The sequence below is a fragment of the Macaca thibetana genome, chromosome 7 (assembly GCF_024542745.1).
Source record: "Macaca thibetana thibetana isolate TM-01 chromosome 7, ASM2454274v1, whole genome shotgun sequence".
Taxonomy (NCBI): Eukaryota; Metazoa; Chordata; class Mammalia; order Primates; family Cercopithecidae; genus Macaca; species Macaca thibetana.
This window is the reverse complement of record NC_065584.1, coordinates 46,306,793-46,326,167: the sequence shown is the minus strand read 5'-3', so window position 1 is coordinate 46,326,167 and position 19,375 is coordinate 46,306,793. Positions and strand designations below refer to the sequence as shown.

The 19,375-nt window shown below is 40.0% G+C and overlaps 1 protein-coding gene across 2 annotated transcripts in view; it reads left to right on the top strand.

Annotated features, from left to right (window-relative positions):
- The window catches only part of PRKCH (protein kinase C eta), a 233,165-nt gene that overhangs the window by 106,715 nt on the left and 107,075 nt on the right, over nt 1–19,375 (top strand). For both annotated transcript variants that reach the window (XM_050797765.1, XM_050797766.1), the window contains exon 3: nt 17,528–17,678. In XM_050797765.1, the coding sequence (XP_050653722.1) occupies nt 17,528–17,678 (151 nt within the window). The remainder of the gene's footprint in view (nt 1–17,527; nt 17,679–19,375) is intronic.

Below are 19,375 nucleotides of genomic sequence, written 5' to 3'. Positions count from 1 at the left end.
CACCATGCCCAGCTAATTTTTGTATTTTTGTAGAGACAGGGTTTCATCATGTTACCCAGGCTGGTCTCAAACTCCTGGACTCAATGATTCACCTGCCTCAGCCTCCCGGAGTGCTGCAATTACAGGCATGAGCCACTTCACCCAGCTCTTACCTTTATCTATCATGTGATGCTAGCCGGGTGTGGTGACTCACACCTATAATCCTAGCACTTTGGGAGACTGAGGCAGGTGGATCACTTAAAACCAGGAATTTGAGACCAACCTGGGCAACATGGTGAAACCTCATCTCCACAAATATATATATATATGTATCTCACATGATGCTATACCAGAGTCAGGTTGAGTAGGTATTTATGTAGAGACAGAGTTTCACCATGTTGGCCAGGCTGGTCTCAAACTCCTGGGATCAAGCAATCTACCTGCCTCAGCCTCCCAAAGTGCTGGGATTATAGGTGCTCTGCACTCTAGCCTTCGTAACAATAAGGGTCTGTTCTGTCGGTTTTAGGATCTCTATTTTCATGTAAGTGCTGGTCAGTTGAGTCTAAACTCCAGAAGGAAGAGGATATAATGAGGCATGTCTGACTCCCTCTTTGCGTCATGGCCTTAACTAGTTTTTCAGGATTTTTTAATCCCGTTGGTTGAGAAGGGGTCCATTCAGTCAGTAGGGGGAGCTTAAAATTTTATTTTTGGTTTACAAAGTGAAGAGGCTTTCCTCTTTAAGTCCTCACCGTATAACCAGTCTCTACCAGAAGCTGAGAATAGCTTAAACTTGCTTATTGTCTTATTTGAGCCTGGGGCAGTTTGTTGTAGGCCCTTATCAAAATAGGTTTTTTTGATAATTGATCCTCTTTACTTCTGTGTCTGAGTAAAGCTGTAACCTGGCCCTTAAACACCAAAAATGCTTTAGTGGGAGCTCTTGTTTTGGGAAAATGAAAAATTTCTGTGTCTATCAGTCACAGAAAGTATTCCCCACTGGTTTGATTCTGAAATTTAATCATTGCCTTATAAAAGTTAAAAACTTTTTTTTTTTCCCCTCTAGCTAGCTTTTACTCTGTCTCTTTAAAATACCCTTTTTTTTTTTTTTTTTTGGAGGAGAGGTGGGTCTAGATATGTGTAACTATAGTTTTTTCTTTTTTTGCTTAGATGGTTTAAAGAATTCTGCATGCCATAGTTGACATTCCACCATTTTCCTGTGTTCCATAGTCAAGGCCAAAGGTTAAAAATAAGTTCTTAAAGGAAGCAAAATTAAAGCAAGAGGGAATTACCTCTAAATTGTTTTAGAGACTACTAGCATTTTACATGAGTTTTTGTTGGTCTGGAGAACAGAAGGAAGCATGAAAGGTTTCATTCCTTGCAAATCAGGTGAAACTGGCTTCTACCCTCTTCTTCAATACAAATATGAAACCAAGAAAAAGTAGACTGGAAGACCAGAAAGGGCACAGATTTTTATACCGTTTTCATCAGGATTACTATGTTCATGTTATGGAACCAATTTATAAGTTTTGGGTAACAGCTTAAATAGAAAACTATAGAACCTTCTGTTTCTCGAAGACAGATGGTGAAGAAACATTTATAAATGCTTTACAGTTAGAGAACATGTGCTTGTCCACTGTTTTTTGTCTTTGTGATCAAAGAAGGATTTGAGGAATTTCTTTTAAAAATCAGTCTGTACAGTAACTGAGTACGTTACTTTGAAATAATGGAGAATAGTCACACTCATTGTTTTCAGGGCCTCAGGGAATCCTAGAATGTGTGTCCTGTGGACTGTGTCGTAGTTGGCTAGTTACAGTGGTAGTTACTAAAATCAAATCTGTTTCAATTAATAAAGAACTTGACAATGAAAGTAACAAGACTCATACTCATTCTAAAGAGGCCAGGAAAATAAAATAAAAGCCCATATGTATTAGGAATTGTAAATAGAGAGGAAGCAGAAACAATGTAACTTGAATTATCTTATTAAAATTTAAAAATATTAAAATTTGTTTATCTTACTCAGCTAGAGATGGTATAAAAACTTGGCAGAAGTGTGATTTTTGTCTATCTGCTGGCCAGAATAATACTATATAGATGGGATTTTGTAGATTTCATTCTCTCTACCTCCCCCCACCCCCCGTCTTCCAATATGTATGTAGAAAAAGTAAACATGATCCCTAACCTTTCTGAAACCTTCTTTACCTTCAGTCTACACATACATAGTCTTAGGCAAAGAGTTCTTAGGTACGTTCCATGGAATCAAGAGTAGAGGCATATGTTGCTTTTCTCAATAGGAAAAGCCGTGACTGTGTCCCCCTAAATAAATAGCTATACAAGAAAGTCATGATTCAATGAAAAGGCAAACAACCCAATTTTTTAAAAATGAGCAAAAGATTTGAACAGACATTTTCTCAAAAGAAATGTGAATGGGCAATACACACATAAAAACATGCTCAGCAATTTTAGGCTTTAGGGAAATGCAAATTAAGACCCCAATGAGATACCACTAGAAAGGCTAAAATAAAAAAGACCAACAACACTAAATGTTGGTGAGACTGTGGAGCACTGGAACTTTTCATATTTTTAGTGGGAGTTCAAAATGGTACAACTGCTTTGAAAAATGATCTAGCAGTTTCTTACAGAACTAAACAGATCACTACCCTGTGACCCAGCAGTTCTTATCTTAGGCATTTACCCAAGAGAAACAAAGCATATCTCCATGAATAGAAAAGCAGATGCCAGCTGTGGTATGATTTTGAACAGCTAGTGGAATAAAAGAATAGGGACTGTATCTGACGTTGCTGTTAGAGTAGTTAGGCAGATATGAGCAGGGCAGGAGAGGCCCCCCTACCCCTACAGGAGTGTCAGGCGACCATCAGGTGATGGTCAGGTGGTGGTTAAACTGTCTCTCTAACACACTAGTTGGTCACAGCTTGCACCAGGGAAAGCAGACTCCCAATAGATAGAAAACACCTTAAGCTCTTAAGCAGCAGCTTCCTTTCTTTTCTTTTTTTTTTTTTTTTTTTTTGAGATGAAGTCTTGCTCTGTCACCCAGGCTGGAATGCAGTGTCGCGATCTCAGCTCACTGCAACGGCTGCCTCCCGGGTTCAAGCAATTCTCCTGCCTTAGCCCCCCGAGTAGCTGGGACTACAGGCGCGTGCCACCACGCCCGGCTAATTTTTTATATTTTTAGTAGAGATGGGGTTTCGCCATGTTGCCCAGGATGGTCTTCATCTCCTGACCTCGTGATCCGCTCACCTCAGCCTCCCAAAATGCTGGGATTACAGGCATGAGCCACCGCACCCGGCGAATCATCAGCTTCCTCATTAGGATCTCAGGTGTTGAATGAGTGGACTCAGACTTGCATGCTAAGAGACAAAATGGTGGAGTTTAACTGGTGTATGACCTTCCTCTAGGAACACTTAATTGGTAAGGGAAAAATGCCTAAAATGAGCATGTACACAACTTCAGTAAACACTCTGCACATGCGGCCCCTCCCAAGTGCTGGCGGGCCATTGCACGTGCGGACAGTCCACCCCAAGGAAAAATCAAGAGAGGAGATGCAAACCTCAGCACCATGCCATTGTCTAAAAATCCCAAGTCAAGCTTTGGACGGGGTCCTTGGATCTCTCAAGTTGCCCACTTGGCCCTCTTCCATGTGTACTTTGCTTCCTTTCATTCCTGTTCTCAAACTTTTTGATAAACTTTAACTTCTGCTCTAAAATTTGCCTTGGTTTCATTCTACCTTATCCTCTCTCGCCAAATTCTTTCCTGCAAGGAAGCAAGAATCGAGTTGTTGCAGACCCATATGGATTCGCTGCTGCTAATGTTGCCATTTGGATTTTTTTTTTTTTTTTTTTAGAGTGTTCCAGAATGCATGCTTAGAGAAGGGAATGTAATCCTACCACACCACTCAGCTCTGCAACAATATAGCTCTGCAGTAATGAGTAAATGCTGTTTGTTAGTTTATTTTAAAGCTCTGCTACTGATATACTATTATATTTTCCTGGTAAAACCTTTTATTATACAATCACTTCTTTTTATTTCTAGCAATTCTTTCTCTTACAGTGTATTTTATCTGACATTAATGTGGCTGCATTGCATGTCTTTTGGTTAGTGTTTGCCCTGCTTTGCATCTTCTTTCATTCATTTACTTTCTACTTTTTCTACCCATGTCTTAGGTTTGTGCCTTATAAATAACAGGTGGTTAGATTTCCTATTTTTAGAAGTTTATTGAGATTCTCCCTCTACCGCTGTCTCTACCAATTCCATTTTTTCCCACCTTCTATTGGTTTGGAAGATAGAATCTTTTTTTTTAAGTGATTATACTTGGAATTTTAACATGTCTATGTAACGAAGTTACCTACCACTTTACCCTCCTACTGAGCAATCTAAGGATGTTAGAATGTTTTTAACTCCAATCACTTTACTCCTGGCTTATGTGCAATTCCTTGATATTTTCGATGTCTTTTTGTTTCTTTTGAAGCTCCATTAACTAGATGTTATTACTTATTCCATCATTCTTTGTTTATATTTACCTACATGTTTATAACTTTTTAACATACCATTTTCTTGTATAGTTCCCTTTAGGAACATTTCCCTCCTTCTTCAAGTACATTCTCTTCAAGTACATTCTTTCTTTAGTGAAGGTATTTGGTAGTGAACAATCTCAGTTTTCTGAAATATCTTTATTTTGCCCTCATTCTGGAAAGCTAGTTTCTTACTTCATTTTATTTTTTTAATAGATACAGGGTCTTGCTTTCTTGCCCAGTCTGGTCTTAAACCTCTGGCTTCAAGCAGTCCTCCTGCCTTGACTTCTCAAAGTGCTGGGATTACAGGCACGAGCCACTGTGCCCAGCAATAACCCTAGTTTCACTGAAATCATGGACTGTTAAGATCTAGAAGGAACTTCACTCATTTTTGACTCAGCCTTTTCCATTTCCAGAAAAGCCTGCCACCAGGCACAGAAAGAATATATGACTTCCAGAGTCCCTGCTGATAATGATTTCTTAGCCTGATACTGAAGATACCCCCTTGTCCTGATTCCTTTTGTCCCCAAGCTAGGATCTTCAACATCTGTCACATTACCCTGTGAGAACCCTTTGTATTTAGAGAAGTTGGTTTTCTAGTTGTTCCCCAGCATAGTTCCCCTGGGCTATGTCATTCCTCCCAGGAAGAGGGTCCTCTCCAAACTTCTCTACTTACCTTAGTATAAGCTCTCCTCTTCTGTCGTGGAGCCTTTCCTGACTACCCCAGCTGATGGGGGTCTTTTCCTGCTTCTTACCCTGTAGATGGCACTTAACTTGGGTGCTTGATGCTTATCTCTTTATAGCTTATTTCTCCAAGTAGAATGCAGTGCATCTAGATCAGTAGTTTCAAAACCTTCTTGATCACACACCCATCTGTGAACAATAGTTGAGCATGTACTCCAAATATATTTCATTATAAATGTTATATTTATATAGTACTGTTATAAACATCATAAAATATACACAAAATTTTAATGAAGAAGATGAGAAACAAATAAATGGATCCAGTAGTTCTTTCTGCAGCCCAGCATAGTGATCTGAGAACCCTGGAGTACTCTTCCCTGTACTGCTTGGTGGTGTTAGCCCTAATAATAGTAGACATTCTGTAAGTACCATATTGGAGGTTGATGACACAGGTACTAGGTGTTAAGGTGACTAGGTCAGAAGGTGAATATCAAGAATTCCTTGAACTTTATTTTCTCTTAACTCTGGACATTGTTGCATAATGTTTACTCTTCTTGCAACACCTTTCCCCATTTTTCCTGCTTCAGATCCCTTTGCCTTGTTCTGAAACCTTCACTAGCTTATAGTTTTATTGTCATTCCTCAGAGAAGCTATCCTCTGATTCTCCCATATCTGGTTAAGGTTCTGCCCTTCCACACTCCCATGGAAACGTTTACTGCACATAGTGATAGCCATGCACAGTCTAGCTCCAGCATTAGACAGATGGTCAGTTGAAGGCATTACTGTATCTTGTTCACCATTGTACCCCTACATCCCACCAGTATCCTGAACTTAGTCAGTGTTGAAAAACCGTCAATTGAAGAAGCATATGATGGAGATGGAAGGAAGTGGTTAGGTGTCCTTTCAGCCTATATTGAGACCACAGTTATAGCAAAAGATGGTCTGCCACTTGGTGCCCAAAATGGGGCAAAATACCTGATTGCCCCAGAAGTGGCTTGTGAATTGAATGACAACCTAGGGTTGAGAGGTCTGTTGTTTCTTATTTTTCAGTGGGAACCCTCACAGTTTGTTGAACTGTTGTGTATTTAGACTGTGTACTAGATTATGATGGGCCTCTGAATTGAAACTGAAATATCCAGACTTAATGATAATATGGTTTATTGCACTGGTACCAAAATTTCCAGAAGATGAAGGCATTGTTCGTGGTTTTTACCCAGCTATTTCAAATATTCTTACATACATTTTTACTTTTCCTAGAAAATTACAAACACTTACCCAAGGATAACACTGGATTATTACAGTAATAGAGAAAAAACCCTTTGAATGAATTTTAAGAAAAGAGAATCCATTTATCCTTGACTAGTGGAATGTTCTCTTTCTGGTAGCAAAGAGATAACAACACTGGATTATAGAGGAGGGAGTTTATTGCAAATCCAAAAATCTGCTTTCATTAGAGGTTTCAATCCCCATCACTACCAAACCTTTGTTTATACTGTTTTAAAAACAAAGTTAATTTTTCCATCTCTTTTAAGTTTTATTTTGTTCCTCTATAAGCATAATAGAACTGTGAAAAAACAAGTAAAACCAACCTAGTAGCTAGGATAATATGCTTCTAAATTGTTAGCTTTTGACGAGGAGTAACCATATAAGGTAAATGACATTTGATTAAAGCAGTTGTCTTCTTGCCTATTTTTTTTTTTTTTTGCTTCTGTCACCCAGGCTAGTGGCATGATCATGGCTCACTGCAGCCTTGAATTCCTGGGCTCAAGTGATCCTCTTGCCTCAGCCATCTTAGTAGCCGGAACTACGGGTGCATCCCACCATGTCTGGCTGATTTTTTCGAAGATGTTTTTAAAGATGTGGTCTTGCTATGTTACCCAGGCTGGTCTTAAACTCCCGACCTCAAGCAGTTCTCCCACCTCAACCTCCCAAAGTGCTGGGATTACAGATGTGTGCTACCATGCTTGGCATTTTAATTTTTTAATTATTATTTTAATAATCTTTTTTTCTTCTTTTTTCTTTCTGAGACAGGGTCCTGTTCTGTCACCTAGGCTGGAGAGCAGTGGCATGATCACAGCTTACTGCCATCTTGATTGTCTGGGCTCAGGCGATTCTCCCACTTCAGTCTCCCAAGTAGCTGAGACCACAGGCATGTGCCATCAGACCTGGCTATTTTTTTTATTATTTGCAGAGACAAGGTCTCACTACGTTGTCCAGACTGGTTTTGTACTCCTGGCCTCAAGCGATCCTCCCACCTTAGCCTCTCAAAGTCCTGAGATTATAGGCATGAGCCACCATGACCCCTTTTACCTTTTTCTTTTTTTTCCTTTATTTCTCCTTAATAAGAAAAAACGGGGGCGGGGGGGATACATGTGCAGAGTGTACAGATTTGTTACATAAGTATACATGTACCATGGTGGTTTGCTGCACCTATTGACCTGTCCTTTAAGTTCCCTCCCGTCCCCTCACCTCCCCCTACCTCTTTTTTAAAAAAAAAAAAAGCTATCAAAAAATGGTGGCCGAGGTTCAAAGCTCTCACCTCGGTTTTGTAATAAAGGTGGTTAATCTTTGGTGTTGGATTTCAAATTAGTCTGTTTACAGTGAGCAACAGTACAGCAGTTTTAAAAATCATGTTGAATCAGAAACACGAGGAAGGCAGCAGAGCTTTCTCTCCGCCATGCACTTGGAGAAGGAAATGACTCGGCAGCATACTCCTCATGGCTAATATCCTTTAAGATTTCTCCAAAATCACGAAACCAGAACTTGAGAGCTTAAAAGCGACTTTAGAAGTCTACCAGTGGATAAGAGAGAAAAAAAAAATCAAAAGGGAAATGGAATAAACCAAACTAAAGGGCAGGATTCTTTTAGTTCTCAGCAGGAAACATATGTTTATCTGGAAAAGATTTTGGTTGGACAGGTTGTTTGTATAAGAATCTTTTTTGTGAGGAAGGAAGATCAACCTGGGCTTGCAGGCTGGGATGGGGGTAGAGAGAACAGTCCCTGAGCTTCAAGTAAATGAGAAAAATACATAGATTTTAAACAGACGAGCCCTGCTTTCATGGGGATCATATGATCATGCTATCAGGTTACTTTTAAGTTGTGATGATGTGTACATACTTTACAAAATATGATTAAATGGTAACTTTAGTATTAGTGGCTACAAGAACAGAAACAGCAACTTTTAAAAAGATATGGAAAGATGTTTTGGGTGAAAAGTAGTTGGCTGTGCAACACATAGAGTATGACATACATCATTAATTTAAGACTATAGATGTAGAGTATATATTTGGCATGTACACCAGGATTTTCAGTGATTATCAATGTAATAAGATTTATGATTTTTAAAAAGAAACTCTTCATGATAGTTTTCTGTACCACTTACATTTTCCACAGTGATTATCATGTTGTCTTTATAAACAAGGACAACAGTAAATCAAAAAGAGAGATCTTCTGTGGTGCCTGTTCTCTGACAGCGGAGACCATATCATAGCTACGTTGTTCCCTTACATTGCATTTACATTACATTTAAAATGTTATCAGGAGGACAGAGGCTCGTGAATGAGACATGTTCTCTCCAGTTGAATTTAGTAATGAAGAATCAGAGAAAACATCTCCAGATAATTGGAAAATGTTTACATTTTCAAGTATATAAAACCAGGATACATCATCTCTTTTAAGCTTGGAGTTGACAAGAATGCCATTTTGAGATGTTTTTCAGATAGGATGACAGTGAGAGTCACAGTGGGGTTGCACCTTCACATTATGCAACCCAAATGTGATAGAACAGAAACATTTTTCCTCATCATCCTGAAACCGAGTGGCGATGATCCATTGAGGAATGTTTAATTTTCATGTATTAAAACATGAAGAATGTCTGACCTACTATTAATGAAAAAAAAATAACACCAAAAAGGAAAAGTGAAGAGGTGACAGCTAAAAGCCATTTTATGGATAATATCAATAGAGGAAAACGAAATATTTGTAGAATCACAGCAAGAGAATAGGAATTCTGAACAATTTTGCAGAAGGGAACTGTAGGATTCTTGCAGTTGATAATAGGACAGGAGGGAATTTCCATCATTATGTGTGCAGAAAGGAGTAGACACCGAAAGTTGAAGATTATTATCGTAAACATTTTCTACTTCACTTCACCTTGAAGAAGTCTACAGAAAGCATATATGGCACAGCTGGGCACAGTGGCTCATGCCTGTAATCCTAGCACTTTGCAAGGCCAAAGGGAGAGGATCACCTAAGCCCAGGAGTTTGAGACCAGCTGGGGCAACATAGTAAGTCTCCAACCCTACTTAAGATTTTTAAAAAGCATATATAGCAGTAAAATTTCAGTGAGAAATCAGGACCAGGGTAAATATAAATACATTACTATAGCATATAAATAAATATGGATGCCCCACCCATAGTCCCTCTCATCGCACAAAAGAAAGCTGGAAATGCTGAAAAATTAATACCCCCCTGCCCTGAAGCAGCCATCAGCCAGTGATGAATAGGAGCCAGAGGATAAATAACCCAACTTCCTTACCCGCTGAGGGTGTTCAATCAGGTCCTTGAAATTCTCGACAGGAATCGAGCCTCAGTTGCCTGCCCTGGAAACCTGCTCAGTAATACCCTTATCGTTGGTTTCCTTCCCTTCCCTGTCTCACTTCTGTAATCCCCTGGTGCATCTGGGGTTTATTCCTGAATAAAGTACTTGCAACTTAAGTCCCCATCTTGAACTCTGCTCCTGGGGGAATCCAAACGAGGACAGGTGCAGACAGAGTAGAACAAGGATGAGCAAAGCAGGAGAGAGATCTGAAGACATCTCTAAGGTTGTTTGGGTGACTCCAAGGATAGTGGCACAATTAGCTCGGAGAAAGAGAGGGTGGAGGAGGCTGAGAAGAGGGTTCAGCCCAACAAATGCCAAGTTTTAGGTAGCTTGAGGATACCTTGAAGAGATGCTGAGAAGCTGCTTAGAAATAAGGTTATTAGCTAGAAGCCAGAGCTGGCCAGGCACAGTGGTATGCACCTGTAGTCCCAGCTACTCTGGAGACTCAGGTGGGAGGATGGCTTGAGTCCAGAAGCTGTTTGAGGTCAGCCTGGGCAATATAATGAGACCTCATCTCTCTCTCTCTCTCTCTCTCTCTCTCTCTCTCTCTCTCTCTCTCTCTATATATATATATATATATATATATATATACACATACACACACACACACACACACACACACATATGATGTAGATCTATATATCGTAGATCTATCATTTGTTGATATATATATATATCATTTTATATATATATATATATCAACAAACCTCATCTCAATATAAATGAATGAATGAATGAAACCAGAGTTATAGCTGTATATTTGGGAATCCTCAGTGTACAGGCAGTTGATGAATGAACATCCAGAAAGACTAGAAGCATGGTATGCAGGGAACCTTGGGGCATACACATATTTAAAAACGGGGTGGAAGAGAAAAGCCAGTGAACGAGACTAAGAAAGAGGATTGTAGAGAGAGGAACCAGAGCTGTTATTGGAGCCAAGTCCTCTTTCTTCAAGGACTGAGAAGGGGAGAGTTTATACTTTGGAGTTTGCACAGATCACACACATGAAAAAGGAAAGATGATGATGAGAGGAAAATGGGAGGTCAGGACTCTTCTCCCATCCTGATGTGGTGAGAGGCTTTTCTCGTGGTTCTGGTTGGAACTTGGGCCCTGTTGCAGATGCTCACATACAACATTCTGTTCTAATCACTGTTCTGCTGGCAGAGGAGGCTGAGTGATGAGTGAGCATGGGTTCAGCTTGTGTGGGTGCTATGAGCTGTACGTCCTACTCAAGAGAGTCAGTCTAGTAACAAATTATTTTCCTCTCCTTCTTTTGCCATCCTATTTAGTTTGCAGGATGGTTGGTGTTTGTGTGGGCTGAGATTCCTCGGGGGGAACCAAAGCCCTGAGAAATGTGTAGCACCCGTTGATTTGGGTCTCCACAGTGAGATGTGGGTCTAATACAGTGAGGCCAATCACTTTATCTGAGTTTGGAAATAACTATGAGTTACATAGTTAAGCTGTTTTCAAAAAACACAGAGGATTCTGTACTGCTAGTGACATTGAGGGGGCTTTTGCTGCCATTTTTTTTTCAACTTATTTTTTTGAGATGGAGTCTCACTGTGTCGCCCAGGTTGGAGTGTAATGGTGTGATCTCAGCTCATAGCAACCTCTGCCTCCCAGGTTCAAGCAGTCCTCCTGCCTCAGCCTCCTGAGTAGCTAGGATTACAGGCGCCCGCAACCACGCCTGGCTAATTTTTGTAGTTTTAATAGAGATTGGGTTTCACTATGTTAGCCAGATGGTCTTGAACTCCTGACCTCAGGTTGTCTGCCCACCTCAGCCTCCTAAAGTGCTGGGATTACAGGCATGAGCCACCACACCCAGCCTTGCTGCTGTTTTTAAATACCAAAACCTTTTGTTGCAGTCTTTATCACAGGTGCTGGCACAAAATTCCTGGTACCTTCTCCCTGTTCTAATTCACCAAGTTCTCCTTCCTCTTTTCCAAAGATTGCTAACCTAGAAGTCTTCCTTAATTAGTTAGAGGACTAGATCTGCAACTCCTGTAATTTCTTCGCTCAGTGCCCATGTCACTGTCACCCACTGGTGGTGTGTGTTTGTTGCAAATACCCATTTAAATGGGTATTTACAACTTAAGTTAGTTAACTTAAGTCAGGCATTTGTTTAACACATGTCCTAATCTCTGTTTATGTCATTATTGTCTCAGGTATCATCATCATCTCTGTTTACATTTTTATGCATCATTTTTTATGCAGGTAGTTGCTTATTCAGTTTTTTTGATGATGTTAAGCAAAATTCTCTTGCTACCTTACCTCATTACCTTCCGGGGATATAAACCGCATAATATTTTCTGGTTCTTTCTTGATTAGTAGCTTTTGGTTAACTCTAAGATTTTTCTGTTTGTTTTTCTCACAGTTGTTTTCTCCCATGTGTACAAATGATAAAACAAATATCTCAGGAAGAAGAAAAAAGACATTTGGTAGTATATCCAGTAGTTCAACAATAGTCAACAGAGTCTGGCATCCTCACTTCTGTCATTGACTGCTTGACCTCACTTAACCTTCCTGTTAGTTTCAGTTTCCTCACTAGAAAATGTATTACTTTCCAGGGATACCAGGAGACCTGGTGTTAATAAAGGGCACAGTGCAGGGTGTGTGGAAGATTTTAATTTCAGTTCTAGCACAAGCTAGCTAAATGTATCTCGGGTACATTAACTTCTCTAGGCCTCAATCCTAGGTATTCATTCTTCTTCTAGACAATAGACACTTGAATTAAAAATCCTTTCTATCGGCCAGGTGCGGTGGCTCACACCTATAATCCCAGCAGTTTGGGAGGCCGAAGCAGGAGGATCACTTGAGCCCAGGAGTTCGACACCAGCCTGAACAACATAGCAAGACCCTGTCTCTTAAAAAAAAAAAAAAAAAATCCTTTCTATTCCTGGAACTCTAGGGTAGTGTGAAGTAAGGGTTTTCACAGTTATACTGGGTAAGTTACTACCTGTCGGGTACTTCTCTAATTATGCTGTACTTATTAACTTATCGAGTCCTCCAATGGCCCTATGAGGAACACACTGTTTATGTTCTATAGATGAGGAAACTGAAGCATAGGACGTTAAACAACTTGCCCAGGGCCACCGAGCTTATAAGAGGAGAAGCAGTCTTTACACCCCAGGCTCCAGATTCCACAGATTCAACCACCAAACTCTCTTGTCTGTCGTCATATAGAAGGCTGTTCTGTCTTCTCAGTGTAGCCCCCTTAAAGATAAGCCGCAGGTCTTAGTAAACCACAGCGCTTTTGCTATTAGGCAAACTAAACTTGAGTTAAATCGTATTTTACACTGAATTGAAGTTATATTCTCTGTGCATTTTATGCCAGTAATTCTGGAAACCGAAAAGTGCCATGCCAGAAATTTTCTCTGATTTAATTTGCTTACAATCATTTTAAAAATGAGGAGCTGTGATCCATGCGTTTGCCCCATGTTGGCATGTTTTAGAAGTACCTTCAAATATATATTTCTGCTGCTGGAATATAAAACCATAAATTCAGGCAGATAGAACAAAAGGCCAAAGAGTGTGATGTATTTACTGTTTTTGAGATAAAGTTGAAACAGTTTACAGAATCCCAGCAAGAGAATAGGAATTCTCAGAGACAAATTCCTCCTCCACAGAGGCCTCACATGACCAACACAAGTTTCAGTCCAGTGCAACTTTTTGCAAATGAAAACTTACCCTGGGGTTGTGTGGAGACTCCTAGTCACTTGCGCTTTCTAAAGTTCTCAAAACGAGCATGGGATGACAGTCCAGTTTTAGGAAATATAATTTTAGTTCAGAAGAGATGGAGTTTCAGTTTAGAATAGTTAATCTTCATTATATTTGACATAATTACTATGTACCCTGTGGATGGGTGGCTTTTCAAAACCCACTCCTGGTGAGGCAGATCAGGGCTCCAGGCCAGCACCCCTCTGGAGACTGGAATGTGAATTTTTGTGCCGGGGCACAGAGCCAGCTTTCTATTTATTTAGAGCCATTGAGCACCTAAGGAGCCGAACAGAAGTTGTGATGCAAGTTTTGGCTGCAGAGCATGTTAGGGTTGCCTGACGTGTCTAACTAAAATATGATCTGAGAGATTTCTCAAAGCCCTGGTTGATTTAAGCACCATAGTATTCAGTAGCGTGTTTTGAGTCCTTTTAACTCAGTCCTAAATAAACAGGAGGCAGTGCAAACAATGAGGAAGTTCCCTCTGCATTCCGATGGTGAATTGGGGTTGGAGTCTGTAGGCAAAAAGAGTGCAAGAGGAGAGCTGTTTCCTTTTGTTCATGGCAGCAGTCTAGAACATGGTGACTGAAAGTCATTGGAAGCCATGGGGGCCCCAGTTTTCTTTATGTGACTAAATGTCTTGCAAACTCCCAGGTGTGTGTGTAGGTGCGTGAGTGTGTATGCTTGTTTTCTAAACAAAGAGGCACACGTGCAAAATAATGTAAAAGGGCAGAGTGAAGTTTGTCCATGTCGCTGTATAAAAGTGCATGGGACGTGCCTGGGGCAGGAGTGAAAGAGACACGGCCCCAGGTTGTGAGAGAACAGATTGAGGTGCGCTCCCAGGCTGCTGTGGGAACAGTGGGTTAGCATGTCACCCAGCTTTAGGATTTGGGGGAGGTTGCTCAAGCTCCGAGGCAGATAGGTTAAGTCTAATTTAACTCTTAATGGTTGGAAGAAAAGAGGGAAGGGCAGTTTAAGAAGGTGAAAAGTCAGGAGTGAAGGCAGCAAGAAATGATTGGCATGCAGTTTTTTCCTGAATCCTCCTCTGGTTATAAGGAATCAACTGGAAAATTGCAGTGGCAATAGCTGTTAAGGAAAAAAATAGGATTCAATTCATGAAATATTAAACATGTAAGTGAACTGGCATTTTAACGAATCTTTGTAGTATTAAGGGATTAAAAAAGTTAATTCTTGGTAATTAGATCCTCAGGGAGAACTTAATTTGCATCTATGTATGATAAGTGTTTACTATTAATAATTCAATACAAGTTTTGCTTTGGCCAGTATTGAGCTGGGTCTCAGGCTGGTGAAAACAGAGGCTAGATAGAGAGTGATACCATTAGCCTAATTTTGTCATCTGCAAGCAAAGGAATGTTAAAATCTGTTCACTTCGTGGTTTCTAAATGACTTCTAGAAGTATCGTGCATGGAAGAAGGCAGTGTAGTGTAGTAACTTCTGTTCTTATGCAGTCCTTAGAACCTGTCAGGGTATTGGTTATGACACTGTTCCCACGGGGTGGATGACAGGGGCATCTTTATCTTCTTGAGACATATGGGAAACTTAAGAAGGAAAGTAACTAGGCCGTTTGCCAAAGATTACACCTACCTCCAAACAAAAAGTGAGGCAGGTATGATTTTAACTGTGCTGAAATCTCTGAAGATGTTGGTGTCTTAGCCAAATTCATTTTGACTCTTTCTGCATTTCACTCTTTGAGATCTATTGACTCCAATTTCTTTGACAGGTGTTGTCACATTGGTCTCCACAAAAATTATTATTGAAATAATTACTTTTTTTCTTGCTTTTCTTTTCTTTTTTTCTTTTTTTTTTTTTTTTTTTTTTTTTTTTTTTTTTTTTTGAGAGAAGGTCTTGCTCTGTTGCCCAGCTGAAGTGCAGAGGTGCAATCATGGCTCACTGTAGCCTCAACCTCCTGGGCTCAAGTGCTTCTCCCTAGTAGCTGAGACCACAGGCACACACCTGGCTTTTTTTTTTTTTTTTTTTTGGTAGAAAAAGAGTTTCACTATGTTGCCCAGACTGGTCTCCAGCTCCTAGGCTCAAGTGATCTCCCACCTCAGCCTCCCAAATTTCTGGAATTAAAGATGTAAGCCACTGCGCTTGCCCTAAATAACTGCATTTTTTTTTTGTTTTTGAATGCTGTGATGTGCCTAGCTTTGTGCTAAGCTCTTTGAATGTGTTACCTGATTCAGTCCTTGGGAAATCCCTAGGAGGAAGGGGCCACCTGGTTTCTAGATGGGAACCCTGAGGCTTAGCAAGAAAAAGAGAGCTGGTGTGGTAGGGCCAGGACTGGAGCCCGGTTTATACTCCTACCAACAGGATGGGGGTGCCTGTTTCACTTCATCCTTGTGAAAAAGGACACTTTAGCAATCCTTTTAAGTATTTGCCAACCTAAGAGGTAAAAATGTGATTTAGTTTCTGGTTCTTATGTGTCCATCTTGGGTAGGATTGGACATCTTGGCATGGTTATTGGCTGTTTGCACTTACAGTTTTAGGAATTGCCGCTTCACATCCTCTGCCCCATTTTTACTGGATTGTTCATCTTTTTTTTAATTGATGTCTGTGTATTATAAATAGTAACCCTTTGTCATGTGTTATAAGTCCTCTCCTCAGTTTATTTCTTTCAACTTTCTGCTTTGTATTTTTTTGCCAGATAGAAGTTTAAATTTCTTAAATTGCAAATCTGTGAACTTTCGATGGCTTTAGAGTTTATTATCCCTTTTTAAATTTTTTTTAAGAGACAGGCCACTATATTGTCCAGGGTGGCCTTGAACTCCTGGACTGAAGCAGTCCTCCTGCCTCAGCCTCCCAAGGTGTTGGTATTATAGACATGAGCCACTGTACCCGGCCAAATTTTATTATCCTTATCTTATCCTAGGAGTATAATATTTTTCTGTGTTTTCTTATTGTTCTATAATTTCCTTTTTAACAGGTATCTGAGATTATCTTTGAAATCTTCTGTCTCTTCCAGGGTTTAAAATTTTTTTAGCAAATTATTCTTTCATGATTTCTTAAATTTCCTTTGTTTCAATGATTAAAGCATTATTGAGGAAATAAGCTATATTTTATTAATCACAAGTCTCTGCATACACTAGAAAACTTCTAGTATAATTATTTGGAAGACATAATGATGCAGTTTCAGAGTCCTCAGATTAGAAACCACTGTTTTAAAGGCATGAGGTTAGAAAAAGAATTTTGCACCTATTCCAGGTTAATTGCTACCTATTCCAGGTTAGCAGAGGTGGTCCTGTACCAATGGCTTTTGGACAGAGCTCTCATAGTCTGTGCTGTGGGCGATTCCCCCATTCAGTGTGCGAGGATACCAGAATTAAAGAAGAATAATGAGAAATGCTTACAGCCCCATAGATAGACGTGAGGTCACAGACAGCCAGACTGGAGCTAGGAGACCATGTTGATGTCACATACTGCCCTGTCAGAATCCTGGGAAACCCTTGGTCTGTGCTGCAAGAGATTGGCCCATGATAGCCAGTTATAACCCGGCAGTGGGCATCTCAGGGGTTTGCATAGGTCTAACCTTAAAAAGCCACATGACTGGGTGCGGTGACACAGACTTGTAATCCCAGAACTTTGGGAGGCCAAGACAGAAGGATCACCTGAACCTGGGAGTTGTAGATCAGCTGTGGCATCATAGTGAGACCTCCATCTCTATAAAAAAAGATTTTTTTTAATTAGCTGGGTATGGTGGTGCATGCCTGAAGTCCCAGCACCTTGAGATGCTGAGGTAGGAGCATCACTTGGGCCTGAGAGTTCGAGGCTGCAGTAAGCCGTGATTGAGCCACTGCACTTCAACTTGGGTGACAATATGAGATCCTGTCTTAAAAAAAAAAAAACAAGAGTCCTATTAGGAAACCATAATGATTTTGGGGGGGATGTTTTAGATCTTGAAGAAAGAAAAAATAATTTGGGGAGTACTTGAACTATCAAACTTTCTCATCTATTAGGTGCGTTAGGTTCCTTACATCTTATTCTTTTTTTCCTTCCTTTTAATATATAGCTACTCTCCAGAGAGACCGGATCTTCAAACATTTTACCAGGAAGCGCCAAAGGGCTATGCGAAGGCGAGTCCACCAGATCAATGGACACAAGTTCATGGCCACCTATCTGAGGCAGCCCACCTACTGCTCTCACTGCAGGGAGTTTATCTGGTAAGGAGTTCCCTGACTTCCGTCCTCCTCAGAGCTTCTCTCTAATAGGCTTCCTCTGATGATGTATGACTTCAGCAGAATGCATGATTATTTAAGAGTTCTTTTGGGATCTGATTTTTGCCTCTTACTCTAATATGTTGATCCAGTAATTTAAATCTCCATTGCAAAAACACCTAAATAATTTACAGATCCAAGTTTTAGATATTATTTCTTTTTAAAATCATCTTGGTAAAGATGCTAATGAATCCTAAACTGGTCAAAAAGCATAAATCAGACAAAAAAGCTAGTAAGTCAATAAATAGACAATCAGTAAATTGGATAATCAGCCCCTAAGGACCAAAGAATAATCAACTGTATTGCTTTAAGAAGGCATGAGTCACATAATGACTTATGGAAATTCATGGTTGCAAGAAAACTAAACACAAAGTAGTCTTCAGCTTCTTGGTATGTAGCAGAAGATAATAGCCTTCAGTGATCATATACTATAATCTAATCCCTGGCAATTAGTAACTAAGATGATTCAACATTAAGAAATTCTAGAGATTTGGGGCAATATCTTACTAGATATGCAACTGAAGCTTAAGTCTCAGTCGCAGTGGCAAATGTAAAATAAATTTAAGCAGTAGTTATCTTTAATGATAAATTAAGCATATTTATTTGGAAAGGGAAGAAAGCAAGATGCCCTCAGACACCCATCTCAGAAGGAGAAAACATTTTGGTAGCATGAAAGGAGAAGTATGTTTTTGTTGTCAGCTTTAATTATTTTGTTTAATGAAGGCAGAAGCCCTTGGGTCAGAGCAGTTTCTGAATGTTGGTCAATTACTTTGTATTTTGGTTTCTGTGATTACTTTGGATTTTGTATCTTCAACAGTCAGAACCTAGGGCTAGTTAATACTTCTGACATTTTTAATCAAGAAACAAGTTTTGAGACCCTAAACTGGCTATAGATATGAAGCCAACAAATGTGTCATAACATTTATTGTATTTAGGAAAAAAATTCTATTACTTTTTTTGGGGGGGAGGGGGGAATTAGCAGCCCTGGTGTTTTTGAGCTCATGTTTCCTCTTTGCATCAGGCTGCGCTCGACTTAGCCGCAGCCCCACCTCTCCATGGTTCTCTCACTTGTGACCTAAGGGTGCTTGCGTGTTGCAGTGTATTTCATGTCACACCTTTCTGTTTCTTTTACATGACCTGCTAGGCCCCTGTAGGCATTAGTGGTGATGGCCCCTGACCTGAACTGACATTTGTAATGGAAACTTATTTGATCATTTCACTGACTTTTTTCCACCAAAGAAACATTAACTGCACCCAACTAACCTTTAACGCCTCCCTCCCCCACACCCACACACCCTCACACTCATACTCTCTCTCTCACATACACTTAAAATATTGGTGTATATATTAATATATATGGTTAAGAGTATGGACTCTGACATCCAGTCTCATCACCAACTGGGTGTGTGACTTAGGCAAGTTATGTAGCCTGTCAATGTCTCTTCATTTGCAAAATAGAGACAACAATCTTATTTTACTTGTATAATAAACTTTCATATAGTACTTAAAGGGCCAGGCACTATTCTGAGCATTTTATATTACAACTTTTAATCTTCATTAGAGCCCTGTGCAGTAGGAACTGTTATCATTAGTCCCTTTTATGGATGAGGAAACTGTGGCTCAAAGGATCAGGCCTTCTGGCT